This window comes from Antennarius striatus, chromosome 3 (assembly GCF_040054535.1).
Source record: "Antennarius striatus isolate MH-2024 chromosome 3, ASM4005453v1, whole genome shotgun sequence".
In the NCBI taxonomy this organism is placed as follows: Eukaryota; Metazoa; Chordata; class Actinopteri; order Lophiiformes; family Antennariidae; genus Antennarius; species Antennarius striatus.
Genome location: NC_090778.1, coordinates 8,529,989 through 8,547,751, shown reverse-complemented (window position 1 = coordinate 8,547,751; position 17,763 = coordinate 8,529,989). Strand labels below are relative to the sequence as shown.

Below are 17,763 nucleotides of genomic sequence, written 5' to 3'. Positions count from 1 at the left end.
TATATTTTTTATATATTACATGCATAGTAATATGCATTATTTAATAAATTCCAAAATGTATTAAATACCCTGGTATTACTTAAGACCAACATGGCTTAAGTTATGGAAAGTGAAATGACCGTAAACAAAATTCTGCACTTCCATTTGAACATAGTGTTCAAGCCCAGTATGTTTTAGCGTCAGCCTGCAGTATGTGATAAGTAATCCGAGGCATTCTATGTTCAATTACTCTCAAATGTCCTAAACGCACACTTTATATCATATCACATTAATATTAATTCACATTAATAATCAAATCTATGTAGCTCGAGATTATTAAAGGGACAGTAAAGTCAAAATGAACCACGTCTGTATTTGAAGTACTGTACATAAATTTAAAAAAAAAAAGGCTTGGTGGCATTTTTATTTTTTTATGAGCAATGGTGACTTAGAAAAATTAAATTAATGATAAATTATGGAGCGGGCCATGACAGCAGAAGTGACACAATCGTAGATATCACGGTGAATCCGTATCAATGTTGATAAAGCAAGAGCCGACAGTATCACATTTATTTATCAGGATATCACCTAAAATCATGTCGTCATCATCAGATAGTGAGGACGAGTTCCCTGTGAACCCACCTGGGGGGGTAATTGTCCCAGATAATTACCACCCGATGTCTGCGGAGGAGGAGAGTTTGGACATCTAGCGACTCATCCGGGGTGTCTTCATCTGAATCCGATTCTGACAGAGATATCCAACTAGTTATAAAGTCCCGTTCTGGTTTACGGTGTGTATGGACAAGTTAATCGCGCTACCGATGCTAACGCGCTAGCCCGTCAATGGGATTTTTCATATTATATTAGGATTGAGCTAGCCGCCAATCGTTACTGTTGGACTGTGTGAAGTAACAACATATTGGACTGTCGCCAGAGTCCAATATGTTGTCTTGGGGAAAATGCAAGTCTAAAATAAATACAAGGAGTATAAAAGGGCACAATAGCCTAACCGATAAAATCGAACAAAATAAAACAATAAAAACCAAACGATGAAAAACAACTATGAAAACAAAACAGCAGTGGCAGTCTGTCTACAATGAAAAGGGACAGGTTAAACAAATACCTCTGCCAGATAAACTAATTTGTGCACAAAAGAAATTGGCCTTTTACCTCCTGTGGAACAATCCTCTCCAGGACTCCACCTGTGTGAGCACGAGGAAGGCCACTTAGCAAAACCTAACATGTGAAAAAGAAATCTAAGAATACATACAAAGCACATAAAGATAAAAACAGAAGACAACTTACAGCAGCATGTGTAGCAGTCAACTCCTAGCCAGAAAGGAAGCATGGTAACATCTTATATCAATTCCTGGCTGATTGGTAGGAGGAGCTGACTGCTACCCAACTCTGGTGGCTCACGAGGGACATTTTTTAGCGGTCACATTCTACCCCAGGGTTTTTAAATTGGCGGGCCAACAATTTGTCAAGACCAGGGTCAAAGAAGCAATGATGATTATTGCGAACACTGTACTTAAAGATGAGAAGAATGGAACTGATGTCCTATCCACTCTCTCCGATGTCCAGCTGGGGCGAACATGATGGCTAGAAGATTGTCTGCTATGTCTGGGAACTTGACAGAGCAGCTGGACCGGGATCTGGCAAGGTGCAGCTGATTTAGCATCCAGTGCGACGAGTCTGTGGACAACAGCAGTACTGCGCAGCTAATGATCTTTATTCGGATGGTATTTGATGATTTCTCCACTAAAGAAGAACTCCTGACACTACTGCCCCTGAAGACAACTACGAGGGGAGTTGACCTTTATAACAAGGTAAAGAGTTTTTTTGTGGAGAGAAAAGGACCACTGCAAAAGCTGGTATCGGTGACTACAGACGGAACTCCTGCTATGACCGGCCGGCATGCAGGATTCATTGCACACTGTAAAGGTGACACAGTCTTCCCACCAGGCGATATGTGCAAAAGTGACCGGCTTTGAGCATGTGATGACTCCCGTCATGAAGATCATAAACGGCATCCGCTCCAAAGCGAAACAGCACAGGAGATTCAAGGTGCTATTGGAGGAGCTGTCAGCTGAATATAGTGACCTGTTACTGCACACAGAAATCCGATGGGTGAGCAGGGGACGGATTTTGCAACGTTTTTTGTCGCTTTTAGGTGAAATAATAATAATTAATAATTAATAAATTTAATAATAATATAATAATTAATAATAACATTAATAATAATATAAAATTAAAGGTATACTGTGTAACTTTGTTATTTCAGAAGTGTATTATCAAAGTGATAGCCATTTGCATTACTCAGTGCCCTTGAAGTAGCTCTCAGTTTCAAAAAGGTTAGTGACCCCTGGTCTCGAGGCTAGCAAATGTCCCATAGGGGCTCAAACTTGAGGCTGTGTATTCTTAGCAACATCACATCTCTCACATGTTTGGCACCAGCTTCCGGTCTCTTTGATCATACCTGGCCAATAACATCGCTGCTATATTAGGTCTGTAGTGCGCTCAATACCTTGGTGACCATGGTGATCATGCAACTGCTGGAGGAAAGGGAGTATAACACTAATGGCTGGGTCCGCTCTCTGCAATGCTACCAGGTTGTCGATGGAACACTCCGGGGCAGCCGAGATAGTGTGTTGAACCATTGACCCTGACTCAACAACAGATCCTCGAACAATCTCTGGCACCGCGGTCCCAGGGCGGGGTGGGCAGATTGTTACTTCCTCCTGGGAAGAATGTTACCTAGACAAGGCATCCGCATTGCCGTTGCTGCGCCCTGGCCGATACCACACAGTGTAGTCGAAAACAGCTAGCTCGGCCACCCAGCGATGTTCTGTGGCACCCACCTTGGCTGTGCCCAAGTGGCTGAGGGGGTTATTGTCAGTCCACACCATGCACTTGTGGCCCAGCAAATACTCACGGAATTTGTCTGTCATGGCCCACTTCATGGCCAGGAATTTGGGTTTCATAGAGCTGTAGTTCTTCTCTGCGGGATGTAAACTCCGGCTTGCATAGGCAATTGGTCTGAACTTCCCATCCTGCTCCTGGGAAAGTACCGCCCCCAGACCATCATGACTGGCATCTACTTCCAAAATGAAAGGGAGGTCAAAGTTAGCATTAGCTAATACAGGCGAAGACACTAACCTTTCCTTGAGTTTTCTGAAGCTGTTTTCACACTGGGGTGTCCAGGCATCTCCCAGAGCAGCCCCCCCACTCCCACCGTTCTTTTTCCCGGTGAGGTCAGCATCTACCTTGTGAAGGGACTGGCCAGTTTAGCAAACCCTTCAACAGAACGTCTATAGAAGCTGGCGAAACCGAGAAAAGACCTGAGTTCAGGCACTGTAATGGGAGTTGTCCAGTCAGCCACTGCAGCAACTTTCTTCGGGTCTGTAGAGACACCTGCAGCAGAAACTACATGCCCCAAGTATTGTACCTGCTGTTGGAAGAAGTTACATTTTTCCAGTTTGACTTTTAATCCTTCCTTCTGAAAACGATCCAGAACTAAGTCCAGCAGGCGAAGGTGCTCATTCACTGTTGAGGAGAACCCAATGACATGGTATAGCAGCAGGGAACAGTAGTGCTGGTCCCCAAACATCCTCTCCATTAGTGTCTGGAATGTACCTGGGGCATTACATAGACCAGAGGGCATCCTCTGGAACTCAAAAAGGCCAAATGGGGTACGGAAAGCAGTTTTCATTTTATCTTGTTCTGCGACTGGGACCTGGTGGTAGCCACTGGCCAAATCAAGTGTTGAAAACCATTTGGCCCCCGACAGAGCATCCAGCGACTCCTCGATTCATGGTAAGGGAAAAGCATTCTTCAGTGTTTTACCGTTTAACAGTCTGTAGTCCTCACAGAGTCGCAAGCTACCGTCCTTCTTTCTTACCAGGACAATAGGACAGGCATAGGGACTACAGCTTTCCCTTATAACTTGGCTGTCTAGCAGGTGGCGTATATGGGCCCGAACTTCATCATAGTCGGAGGGGGGGATGCGCCTATACCTCTGCCTGATTGGGATGTTATCCAGTCAGGGGATGTCATGTGTCATAAGGTTAGTACAACCAAAAATTATCTCATCCTCAGGTCTCTTTGGAAATCATTCGGGTTAAAGTGCTCGTGACAGATCCTCGGATCTTTGGTCATTTTGGCCCAGTTTATTCATGCTCTCCATCTCCTTCCTAGCATTCCAGAAGGTATTCTAATGAAGGATAGGTCCCTGTGTTTGTGTTTATGTCCTGTTGTGTTGGCAAAACCGTTCACATCACAGGTAACCATGTTCTTTACCGGGCTTATGGCTTGGGCAATTGCACTGTGTTCTAATGGCTGCCCTGACAGATGAAGCTAAGTATGTCGCAAATGACGTATGACCCCACGTTTAGCTGCAGCTAAATGTTTTTGGAGGAAGGGAGAGTTAATGTGCTTCGCGAGCTCGGTCATGAATACTAATCACTTTGTTGTAGTGTTTTCCAAACGCGTTTTTATCGACGCGTAAGTCTCTTTTTCTTGATGCCCGCTTCACTTTACTGGTCATGCTGTCTTTTACAGTGCATCACTTTTCCGATTGCGACATAATACTTCCAGCTCATTTTCCGGAGTGTAATGCTCCTCTGTGTAAACGTGGAAGCATGGATTAATAACAGTCCATTAACTTGCAACAGTGATCTAGACAATTTGTCTAAAGGTCGTCTGTAGGAAAAAATTCATTCATTCATTCATTCATTCATCTTCCAACCCGCTTAATCCGCTAACGCAGGTCGCGGGGGAGCCGGTGCCTATCCCGGCAGTCTTAGGGCGTGAGGCGGGGCACACTCCGGGCACGACGCCAGTGTACCGCGGAGGTAGGAAAAAATAGTTTTGGTCAATGATATAGTAAACTGAGCTATTCAATTGCAATTAACAAAACTAAAGAACTGACCAAGAATCGAATTGAGTCAACTTGTTATATGACGTTTAGCTGTGTGACTGTTAAAAATTACTATATTTAAATACTGTCTTGGATTACTGAACTTAATGTTTGATGCTGCTTTTACTCTTACTTATATTTTTTTGAGATACCTAACTCTTGGGATATTTTTCTCATTCTCATATCCCATGTTTTCACCTCCGTGGGGCAACATAGATTTTGTAAGTATAAGTTAAAATATATACTCTTCAAAATGGAACACAGTTAAATTTACAGTTCATGTGATGTTAAATGGTTCATAATATCAAGCTAAAATGTTTAGAATAAGCATGTCAAATACATAAATTTGATTTACAATACAACAAAACTCACAAGGCCTACAGTGTCTGATCTCAAGCTTGAAAGTGTAGGTTTTTCAGATGGGAATAGAGCTAGCTTTTTGAATACCTTTTTTGTTACGTCGTGAAAGCTGTTAAACCTTAACAACAAACTCAAGCTGAAAGGCAGCTCATTTTACAAATAACCCAAATAATTTGTTATTCTTTGTCTTCATTTACAGGTGATGTGTAAATGTGGCCTTGCATATTGTGTGACAGTTTGTTACCTACCAGGTATGAGTTATTAAAACATTTTAAGCTGAAAAATTTCCACCATAGCCCGACAGGACAATTCCATGTGTATTATAAGACTGTCTTAGCACATTCACAAGCTGGAAGAAACTTTTGAGTCACACATATCGAACACACAGCAAGTTAGAAACAGCAGTGCTCAGTCCACTACGTTCTCATTTCAGACATGTGGGTGTAAAGAACTCTCAACATAGAAGAATACTTAAATCATATTAATCAACACCTTACGTCGTATTAAGATGTGACTTGTATGTTTGAGGTATGTACATCAGTCTAACAAATATGGAACTTTTAACTCACTTAAAAATCATAAACATAATCCACACAGTTTAAAGGATTTTAAAGCAGGTGTAGTTAAAGTCAGTCTAGTTCAGATGAGGGGCCCACATTTACTGTAGCCACAGATGGTAGTCTATCAGACACAGATGCAGGCAATGATATGGATCATTCAGAGGACCTTTCCAAGTTGTAGGAAAAAAACTTGGCTCTGTTCTATTGAAGTTGGAAAACAACAAACGCGTGACTTTCAGAGTTCTCTTTGGAGGTGAAGACAATACAAGAAAACTCACCATTGAATCTGGAATACCAAACACCGTGGAGGAATTTACTCTTCAAATTAAGACTTTCTTCTATGTGACTGAGCCATTCAGACTGCAGTACGCAGACAGAGAAATGAATGATCAGTTCATAAACCTCTCATCAACTTCAGAATTTGAAGATAAAGCTACTGTGAAAGTTGTGCACATGCCTATTGAGACAACTAGCTCTAGTCCACTCACAAGAGATGCCAGCACAACAATCCCAAATTCTCTTTCCAATGCTTGCATCACAATCCCAGGTACTCCTTCAGTGTCAGCCCCTCATCATGAGGCAAATAGGGGCGGCAGTGGCTCAGCGGTAGAGCGGATGTCTTCCAACTAGACGTCACCCAGACCTCAGAGGTTCGATTCCCGCTCCCACCAGACATTCGACGTCGGAGTGTGAGCTGACAGTGGGAGGTGTCAGCTCACCTCTCGGCCACTGCAGAGGCGCCTTTGAGCAAGGCGCCGTCCCCTTACAAGTTGCTCAATTGGGGTGCTACCAGAAGTGGCTGCCCTTCACTCTGCATCCCAATGTACTGTTTGCTGTGTTCACTAAGTGCACACTAGCAGGCCCCTTGTGTGTTGTGTTTTTCAGGGGCCTGTACAAAATATATACAGTATATCCTGTATGTAACACAAAGACATGTATACAGTAGAGTGAAAAAAAGTAATTTCCCTGTTAAGGGGATTAATAAAGGTTGATCTTCTTTCTTCTTCAAATGATTCAGACTCCTACAGCAGAAAAGATATCATCATCTTGTTGTCGCCCGAGACCCGGTCCTGTTCTTAACCCAACGTCTTTGTTGTTCCTCGCTTCTCGTACTTTGCCGAGATAATGCTCCACACCAGAAATAATAAGTTCAGTGCACATGATTTGATCTTAATTTAATATTTGTTGTTAATAAAGGTGTTGAATCAACAAGGTGGTCTGGTCATTCATATGCATCATGCATAAGAATGCATAAGTATTGTGTGTACTGTATGGAAAGTAATTACAAAAATGGGCTTTTAATTGGGCTTTTACATATCTTCTTCTTCTCCTTTTCCCTTCATGGGTCGCCACAGTGAATCAATTGCCTCCATCTGATTCTGTCTCCCGTATCCTCTTCTCTCACACCAACTACCTTCATGTCCTCTTTCACTACATCCATAAACCTCCTCTTTGGTCTTCCTCTAGGCCTCCTGCCTGGCAGTTCAAAACTCAGCATCCTTCTACCAATATATTCACTATCTCTCCTCTGGACATGTCCAAACCATCTCAGTCTGGCCTCTCTGACTTTATATCCAAAACCTCTAACATGTGCTGTCCCTTTGATGTACTCATCACTGATTCTATCCATTCTGGTCATTCTCAAAGAGAACCTCAGCATCGTCATCTCTGCTCCCTCCAGCTCTGTCTCCTGTCTTTTCCTGAGTGACACTGTCTCTATTTTTTTGTTTGTTTATTTGCATGTATTCTCATAGTTTAACCCCATAAAATGGGGTAAACTTTTTATGATATCAGTGCTTATTTTAGTCTTGCAGCAAAATCTTTTATATGTTTTAATGTGTAGTTAAAGTCAGTAATGTGACTATCACCAGTCCTCTCTGGAAACTAAATTGTCAGTCTTTATTAGAATTTCCTATTGTGAGCCAGAGAGGTAAATGCTGCACGTCTGTGAGTTAAGGGGGAAAGCAAAAGGAGACAGGGAGAGAAAACACAAGCAAGGTAGTGGATAGACAGGCAGTGCTGTTGGAGTGAAAAAGGTTTAGACTGTTTAATTATGTCTAACTGATACCTTAACTGATACCTTAATACCGATGTTTTAAAACACCAGATTAGTGGAGGTCCTGACAGTATAGTATAAGCCACCAAAAGAAAACAGTGTAGGAAGAAGATAGAGGGCATATGATTGTGAGTCTGATCACATTCTGACCACGTAGACCCAGAGGAGGCAGCAGCTGCCACCACCAGGGCACACGGGACAGTCCCAAGGGGCACAGGGCAAGGGGGCCCCCCCTACACCTCTCTAGGTTTTCCTCCACCTGTTCACTGCTCTCACTACAGATCACAATGTCATCTGCAAACATCATAGTCCATTGAGATTCCTGTCTAACCTTGACTGTCAGCCTGTCCATCACCATAGCAAACAAGAAGGGGCTCAGAACTGATCCCTGATGTCACACCTACAGCACACCTCACCACTGTCTTACAGTCCTCATACCTGTCCTGCACCGCTCTAACATACTTCTCTGCCACTCCAGACTGCCTCATACAATACTACAGTTCCTCTCTGGGCACCCTGTCATAAGTTTTCTCCAGATCTACAAAAACACAATGCAGCTCCCTCTGGCCTTCTCTGTACTTCTCTATCAACATCCTCAAAGCAAATACTGCATCTGTAGTACTCTATTTTGGCAAGAAACCATACTGCTGCTCACAAATGCTCACTTTTGCCCTTAGTCTAGCTTCAATTACTCTTTCCCATAACTTCATTGTATGGCTCATCAGCTTTATTCCTCTGTAGTTGCCACAACTCTAGACATTTCCCTTGTTCTTAAAAATGGGCACCAGCACACGTCTCCTCCATTCCTCAGGCATCTTCTCATTATCTAAGCTCCTGTTGAACAACCCAGTCAGAAACTCTACTGCCACCTCTCCTAGGCCCTTCCAAACCTCTACTGGTATAACATCAGGACCGACTGCCTTTCCACTCTTCATCCTCTTCAATGCCTTCCTCACTTTAGTATTGATGTTCTTTTGTACAGTTTCAAGCAAATAAAATCAGTTCAGGGATTATTGTGTGGCTGGGCAAGACAGAGGAACAGAGTTTTAAGCACTGTCTGTCAAATCTCTGAAAGAAACAAGTTTTCTAGTGTTGATCTGTTGTTTATACATGATAAACTATATACGACAGTGAAATAACGATCGCTTTTGTTCTTTGTTATGTTATTGTTACTCTACATGATGGCTGTGTGTAAGTAGAGAGTACATTTGTGGATTAAACTCATCTACTTCAGTCTACTTTTCTTCAGTTCTCTTTGACAATTCCAAGAAATAATTTTCACTTTGACTTTTTTTCTATTCTATGCACAGTATACAGTATTTGTGTTCGGTTTTAATGAAGTCATTAAAAAATATTGGATGAAGTGGTATTGTGTTGGGTTGCAGTGGTAACAACTAATTTAGTCTTTTGGTAGTATGTTACAGGTTATAGAAACCTATTCTACAACCTGTTCTACACTCATCTTTTTTACATAATTTGGAAACTGAATCATAGTCTTGTATCGTTGTGTCAATAATATCTAAGTACTTTTCAATGACCTATACTCTCCAACCAGCACGCTCATAATTTGCAGAATTTGTGACCAAATTGGGTTTTTTTAAAATATCTTAGAGGGAAATTACTTCACAAATCTGCATAATTTTTGTCTTCAATATGTTTTATCAATTGGTAAAAGATGAACTCGTGGTACCAAATTTGAAAAAGTGATCTTGTTATACACATTCCGGACGGTAAGTGGCGGTATAAACACGTAGGAGCTCGTATCGTGTATCACTGCGATAAACACTAAGAAGAAGAGACAGCAGCCATATACCGTGGTTGTGGTGTGGACTCCTGATCTTCCAACGTGTAGGAACACCTGCGCTGTGCTCGGTCAGATTAGTATGCGTCACAGAACACTTATGTTTATGGGAAATGTCTCTTTCTTAAATTAGAAAAAAAACTACAAACTTACCGGTTAACCTCAGGTTAGACGTATCTGTCCAAGATGTTGGCCGTCCTGTTAGCGCTGTTTTTACACCTTTATAACCCGGTTTATGGCGTCTTTCAGAAACTTTACTGCACGATTTCAGACAGTTGTGACTGCGATTTTAAGCCAGCGCTCAGAGGTAAGAGGATTCTGTTGGAGCTAGCTACATTCACTGACTTCTTCACATGCTAACAAGACAGTCAAGTGGGCTGCATTAGTTAGTTAGACCAGTAAAGGTTCACATAACACCTGTCTGTTAGTGTTTACAAGTTGGTGGATAACTAAAGTTTTAGCTGGTTGAGGTGAAGACAAGTTAATATTGTTACTACTAATGGATGCTTGGCTAGCTGTCTGCTTTGCTAGCCAACAAAATAGGAAGTCCTCTGCTGTCGAAAATTGAAGGAGCTGTTTAAGAGGTCGGAAAAAAGCCTTGTTTGCGAATTACATCTTCTAAAGCCTTTGAATGTCGTGTTGACATTTGAGAATAGATTTGATATTAAAGGAAGTGTTGTGGGACTTTAACATCAGTAGTTATATCTCCTGATCTCAGCTGATTAAACACATTGACCTTCAACCAAACGGGTTTGATTGTTTTTGATTAAAATTAACATCAAAGTTTATCTTTATTTCATGACCTGGAAGATCTGGAATGGGATCTCTATAAAAATCTTTACGGACAACATCTGGCCCAGGACATCATTTCAGAGGAAGTGGGAAGGTTCCTTCAAAATAAAAGTCCTGAGCGGCCCCTGGTCTTGTCCTTCCATGGCTCCTCTGGTACAGGAAAGACGCTGGTCAGCTCCATGCTGGGAAATCATCTGTACGGCTCAGCGATGAGCAGCCCCTACATCCACCAGTTTGTTCCTACGCTGCACTTCCCCTCGCCTGACCGGGTGGAGGAGTACAGGGTATAAAATTCATACAATTCAAGGATGTGATATCTTTGAGAAATATTTTCAATATTTTTTTTCTTCATTTGAACATCAATATAATAGTTTTTTTTGTCCTGTTCTGTCCTTAAAAACGGGTCACTTTCTCATATACATACATGTCTACTCTGTGTTTCACCTTCCAACATATATATAGCAGCTGTGTGAACACACTTTTGAAACTCAGCATAACATACTGAATGAAAATTAACATTCTGGATCAGGTGAGGCATCAAGTCAACATGAGTTAAGATCCCTGGTTAAGAAAAATATTATTTTGTTGATGTTTTAAACACTAAATTATTTATTTGTTTCTCTAAAACAGGTGGTAAATTAAAATCAGATATGTGGGGGTTTTTTCACTGCCACTAAAAGTTGAAGAAGGGAGAAAATTATATTCATTTCTTTTTATTTCTGGAGCTGCTATGAGGACTGAATTTCTCTTGTTCCTTCCCAGGAAGATCTGAAGAACTGGGTCCAGGGTAACCTGACCAAATGTGCTCGCTCTGTTTTCATGTTTGATGAGATGGAGAAAATGGCCCCAGGAATCATTGATGTTCTGGAGCCCTTCCTGGGTCCCTCCCATGTTGTGTTTCGTACCAACTATCGCAAGGCCATCTACATCTTTATTAGGTACACACACACACACACACACAAACACACAGATATGAAAATATTCACAAAGAGAGATGTGTTCGATGCAAGACTAACTTCTTCACCATTCAACACATTCATATTTTCTCATCTTAAATTTATTATTAAAATTCTTCCGAGCTCAACTTGGAGTTAAATAAATGTTTGGGTAACAAATATTTAATAAAACATTGCAGGATGAAGTCATTATTTTAAAGGGGGCTGCACACCTGCTCACACTAGAGGTTATAAAGGCCAATTATCAATTAATAACTTTTAACCTGTGTTTTCCCCTTTCCTCTGTGAGACAGATTATATGTGTATCAGTTTTTATAGTGGTTTGATTTTTTTTATGTCTCTGTTAATAATTTGTGTAAATGCTATTTGAGCTGAACAAAAAACTGAGGAAATCTAACCGTTATGAATAATTCTTTTGTAATATCATAACCAGTTGGCTGCAGAAAGTAGACTGTAATGTGAGTCATCTTAAATAACTAAAATTTTTAAGTCACTTTTTAAGTTAAGTCACTTTTAAAATGTTTGTTTAATGTTAAAATTAGCGATTGGCTACATATTTGTAACAGTTGTTGATGTCTAAGTAGCCTCCAGCGAGTGTTCAGTGAGGTTGGGATGTCCTACATCGAGCGGACAAGCTACCTTACCTCACTTCTTCTTTCTTTTCCTTTCGCTTTTCTCTTCAGGGGTCGCCACAGCGAATCAACTGCCTCCATCTAACCCTGTCTTCTGCATCCTCTTCTCTCACACCAACTACCTTCACGTCCTCTTTCACTACATCCATAAACTAATTTTATGCATATACATCCATTTGATTTTATTTAAAAACTCCTTTTTACATTGATACATTGAAATTTATAATATTTTTTTAAATATTACATGCATATTAATATGCATTATTTAATAAATTCCAAAATGTATTAAATACCCTGGTATTACTTAAGACCAACATGGTTTAAGTTAGGGAAAGTGAAATGACCATAAATAAAATTCTGCACTTCCATTTGAACATAGTGTTCAAGCCCAGTATGTTTTAGCGTCAGCCTGCAGTATGTGATAAGTAATCCTAGGCATCATATGTCTAATTACTCTCAAATGTCCTAAACGCACACTTTATATCATATCACATTAATATTAATTCACATTAATGATCAAATCTATGTAGCTCGAGATTATTAAAGGGACAGTAAAGTCAAAATGAACCACGTCTGTATTTGAAGTACTGTACATAAGTTTAAAAAAAAAAAAAAAGGCTTGGCGGCATTTTTGTTTTTTTATGAGCAATGTTGATAAAGCAAGAGCCGACAGTATCACATTTATTTATCGGGATCTTCTTCTTTTCCTTTCGGCTTTTCCCTTCAGGGGTCGCCACAGCGAATCAATTTCCTCCATCTAGCCCTGTCCTTTGAATCCTCTTCTCTCACAAAAACTACCTTCATGTCTTCCTTCATTACATCCATAAACCTCCTCTTTGGTCTTCCTCTAGGCCTCCTGCCTGGCAGTTCAAATATATATTATATACCAATATATTCACTATCTCTCCTCTGGACATGTCCAAACCATCTCAGTCTGGCCTCTCTGACTTTATCTCCAAAACCTCTAACATGTGCTGTCCCTCTGATGTACTCATTCCTGATCCTATCCTTCCTGGTCACTCCCAGAGAGAACCTCAGCATCTTCATCTCTGCTACCTCCAGCCCTGTCTCCTACCTTACTCATGGTGAATAAATGATTATGAAGTTATTATTACTGTATTTGTCCTGCAGCACCACAGGAGGAGAGGTGATTAACAAACTAGCACTGGACAACCGGTTGGCAGGACGGGACAGGGAGGAGATCAAGATGGCTGACTTGCAGGAAGCAATTGCACAAACCGTATACAACAGCAACACAAGTAAGAGTGTTTTCCAATTTCAATGTACAGCAACTAGCCATTAGCGTGGAAAATATAGAGATTTGCCACACCATTTTTTTCTCTTTTTCGACTGGACCTCGACAAACTGGATCAATCCTGTGTGGCACAGCAACACCGTCTCAGCAATGGTGGTCAATTCTCCCACCTTTAAACAAGTGTGTGTTACGAGATTTAGCTAGTGTCTGGGATGCTAGAGAGATTGATGTTCATGAAAGTGTGCGTAAATGAACCAAAAACGTAAATTCATCTTTCGCTTGTCTTTTTGTGAGCCCCACCTCAGTCTCATAAGGTTGTGAAGGACAGTGGGCTGTAAAAATCACTTTCTACTCAGCTTGTTGCAGGAACCATGAACAGCTGAAGATCTATTTCATAGAGGATTCAGCCCCTGAATGAGGAATCGATAAGGGGAGCATAGGCACAACAATGCAGTTCAAAATGAATTGTAGTTGTGCAGAGAAAGTTTGTGCATTGAATCTCAAACCAAACAAATGTCATTTTTCAAATATTCATGAGTTTCATCCCAGTGTGAGGATAAGAGCTTCTCTGTATTCAGGTGGCAGTAGGTAAGTTGGAGTCTTACCAGATGAGCAGGCTGTGGCTTGGTGTTATCTTTAAGAGGCAACTGCTCTCTTTTAATTGTTTGACAGGCGTATTTTTCAGAATAGGACTGTGCAGGCACAGCTGCTGTTACTTTTCTCCACAGTTCAAGGAAGCTGAAGTGTTTTTCTCTCCCCAGGCGGCTTCTTCAACTCCAGCATCATCCAACAGAAGCTCATCACTGGGTACGTTCCCTTCCTGCCGCTGAGCCGACGCCACGTGGAACGATGCGTCCAATCACAGCTCTGCGTGCAAGGCAGCTGCTCCCGTAGTGACGTGGTGAAGGCAGTAGTGGACGACATGATCTACACTCCTGATCAGGGACAGTACTTTTCCACGACTGGCTGTAAGACGGTCCCTGCTAAAATCAACCTTTTCCTGTGAGGTGAGGGCAGCTGTTTGTTGCTATTAAAGAACAAGAGGGACACTCTTTGACTCTGAAGTGAGTCAGTGAAAAGAGAGTTCTATAAGCCTCTCGGTTGTTGAAGTAAGAACAGCAGCAATGGAGAATGCAGAGTTTCAGAGGTGAGGACACATCCTGCTCAATTCAAAGGGGAACTGAAGTCAAAGCAGTTCCACGCTGTCAGCGTTGAGTTCCCCAGGGAGCATTGCTTTTGGAACGATCGATACAAATCCAGGAGTCAAGCCATTCCCTACCTCAAACCCAACTCTGCCATTAATTTATGAACTTTAAGTTGGTATATTGTGGTTTTAGATTTTAGGTATGGTTATTGAACTCAAAAATTGTCTATTTTAAAATGTATTTATCCAGTATTTATTGACCACCATGGCTGTCAATCGTATGATCGTACTGTTGACTGCAGAAGGCTTCACAGTTAGTCCACAGAGGAAAAGAGGGAGGAGGTCAGTCTCTTTTCTTATTCATGCACCTTTGTAATGGGACTTGCTGCAGTTTTTACTAAAAGAGATTTAAAGTCGGGTTTTTTATACTTTTGCATTGTTTTTGTGGGAACAAATCTACAGTCAATGTAATGTTGCAGAATTCCCTCTGCACCCATTCTGAAAATGTGTTTTAACTTACCTCTGATGCATTTTTGGCTTTACTGTCTTTATTTTTTAAAACAAGTGAGAAGGTGACCTCATGAAGTCACTGACTCTCACCAGAAAAAAATGCATGCCTTTCACTTTGCCAACAGTCAAAACTTGTAGTCGATGTGAGATTGAGAAATTGACCAAAATGTTAAGCAAAAATGACAGATACATCTGCATATAGCACCATTTGTTTTAAACAAATGTTAACCAATATAATTTAAAAATAGGAAGTAATTTTAATTATATCTGCCAGTAAAGTCCTTGGATAGGAATTGAAATAAATTTGAAATATGAGCCTGCTAAAAAATATTTTTACTCTGTAATTTACCTCCTCTTCCAAATGATCAGTATAACGACATTCATAGCGTGTGCTATGCTAAACCTCAAATACTATTTAATGAAAATGCAAAATGCCGTTTAAGTGTTTTCTTGAAGGCAGTGTTGTGACAATCGGGACTTAAATCCTGTCTGTTCAGCTGAGCTGATGTGCTTTTTGAGCACATTATCAGTTCTACCATTAGGAGGCAGTAGAGACTTCATTTGGCTTTGAGGGGAAGAAGGAAAGCAGTTCTGTCTGTTGGGTCTGTAAAAACTGCTCTTTTGCCTCTTGAATGAATTGGTTTGCTTTTGTGTCTTTTAACATGCTCAAATTGCACTTTATCTCACGACTGATGAATGGACATGAGGTATTTACAAGGGAAGAGCAGTTGATCTTTGTGAAGGCAACCTGTGATGAGAAGTCTCTATGACTGCAACAAAATGCCACAAGTTTGAAACAATTTTTGAATTGTTTGTAACTATGTCGATGATTGTAACCTGTTAGTTATTTGTTGTATTTAAGACCCCAGACGGCAATTTAGAACAATTAAAATGTCATGAAAATCAAGGGTTGCAATTAAGTTCATTGAGGTGCTATTTCCCCTTGGAGCAGAGACACATGGACATGGTACCAAATGTAATAGTTTCACGTCATGTGTTTATTTATTGTTGATCTGTAACAAACAGCTCCTGTGTTTTTCTCGTCAATGTTGTCAGCATTGTGTCACAATATTCAGAGGCTTTTACTTAATCATCTGCAGCAATGAAAATTATTACAATGGAATAGTAAATCTAAACTAAACTTCCAGGTTGGGCCACTGAAATGCCTGGATGTTGGTGGCTAAGAAAACTCTAAAACTGGATTCAACTTTCATAATTTGTTTAAAAAAAACAAATGCATATCATCTGTGTATTTCTACATTTGTCTTTGTGACATTACATAATGTTTCTGTGTCAGAAATTGAACACTGATACTGATGGAGTAGTGCTGTGCAGTTTCTCCATCCTGTTCTTCTTGTATGCAATTTAAAAAAAAATATTTGATCACTTGAATCCTTTTTATTTAAAGATTTAAACTGTTTTTTCATGAACTAAATTTTGCATTTACAACTAATTCAATCAGGTTCATACAATGGTTGTCTCATCTCTCACTTAAATGATGTGACTACTCCTTAGGGACTTAAGTTTAATTCAGTTAATAATGACAGTAATAAAAAATTATGAGCCATGTCCCCCTCGACCTCAGAAGTGCTCTAAAAGTATTTGATGCAACAGCTGAGGAAGCATTTTGCTAATTTGAATCACTACATCCAGTTCAGAGGTTACGCTCACCTGTAAAAGCTTTGTTAATGGTTCAGCAGGTATCTATTTATGTCACTGATGAGATTTAGGTAATGTTTCTGCAGCTTTCCTGATCTCTTAATAGGCTTTGGTAATGTAGCCAACTGTGTATCACAGCTGTGCTGACAGCTTTGCTCTCAATCACCAGTGAGAGGCCAAGTGCAGGGTCTGCCAACCATTTTTTATACGTTTTTTGCATTGTAATGTGATTTCTATTGTGCGCTGGCCAAGTTAGAGTCAAATTATTGTATTGTCATTATTTACTAAATTAAATACAGACAGACTCAGAAACATCCCAGTCTTTTCCTCATGCAGATTTCAAGTTCAGTTAGATACTGAAGCAAGAGACTATATAATTATGAATTACCTGATTTAAAATTGTCTTTTTTTTTGCCGGAGGAGTAAAGTAGTCTAACTTCAGCATGCTTACATAAACACAACTCTTAATGTCAGTCAGATCAGATCTTCTTTGTTTTCCCTGAAAGAAAATGTTCGGAGGCCTCTTACCTGTTCATGCACCAGGGTTTGGGAAACTTGTCTACAGCGCGGCTAAAATACTTGGAAAAAAACATGCTAATTAAAGATTGATTCAATCCATCAATACATAGCAGTACGAAGTTTTTCCATTGATTTGACTTTTGGTACTTGATCAGTTCTCAAATTGTATATCGATACATGTAGACTGGATCAGTAGCAGGATTTATTTTCCCCACTTGTTGCTGATGGAGTTTAGACTGTCTCCTCTGAGCTCTGAACAGGAAGCACATGACCTGCTCTGGTGACAGAGTTCCACAGGTTTCTAGTTATACAAGTGCACTTGAAAAGTCGGGGGAATATATAAAAAAAAAAAGTAGAGACGAACAGAAAGCACTTATTTGCAAATGAATTGTGTGTAACACCAGCAGTCATATGAAGTGTTCCATTGTCCATATTTAAATATCCTCCATAAAACCATGTTTTAAAAGTTTTGAAACCACCGCAGCCTCACCAAAGAGCAGAAAAGTCTTTCCCGAGTTAGATTTTATTAATTTTGATTCACTCCCTGAAACCTTCTGCTTTAATACAAACCAAAATTCCAAATGCTGCAGAGAGGCAACCAGGAAATGAATCTTGAACGGGG

General features: G+C 40.4%; 1 protein-coding gene across 1 annotated transcript; it reads left to right on the top strand.

Moving 5' to 3' along the window:
- Positions 1-9,686: 9,686 nt before the first annotated feature.
- tor2a (torsin family 2, member A) lies at positions 9,687-17,219 on the top strand. Its single transcript, XM_068311330.1, has 5 exons — positions 9,687-9,981; positions 10,485-10,750; positions 11,229-11,404; positions 13,186-13,313; positions 14,071-17,219. Exons 1-5 carry the CDS (start codon positions 9,861-9,863, stop codon positions 14,313-14,315), a joined length of 936 nt encoding a protein of 311 aa, XP_068167431.1. The 5' UTR covers positions 9,687-9,860; the 3' UTR covers positions 14,316-17,219.
- The last annotated feature ends 544 nt before the right edge of the window (positions 17,220-17,763 follow it).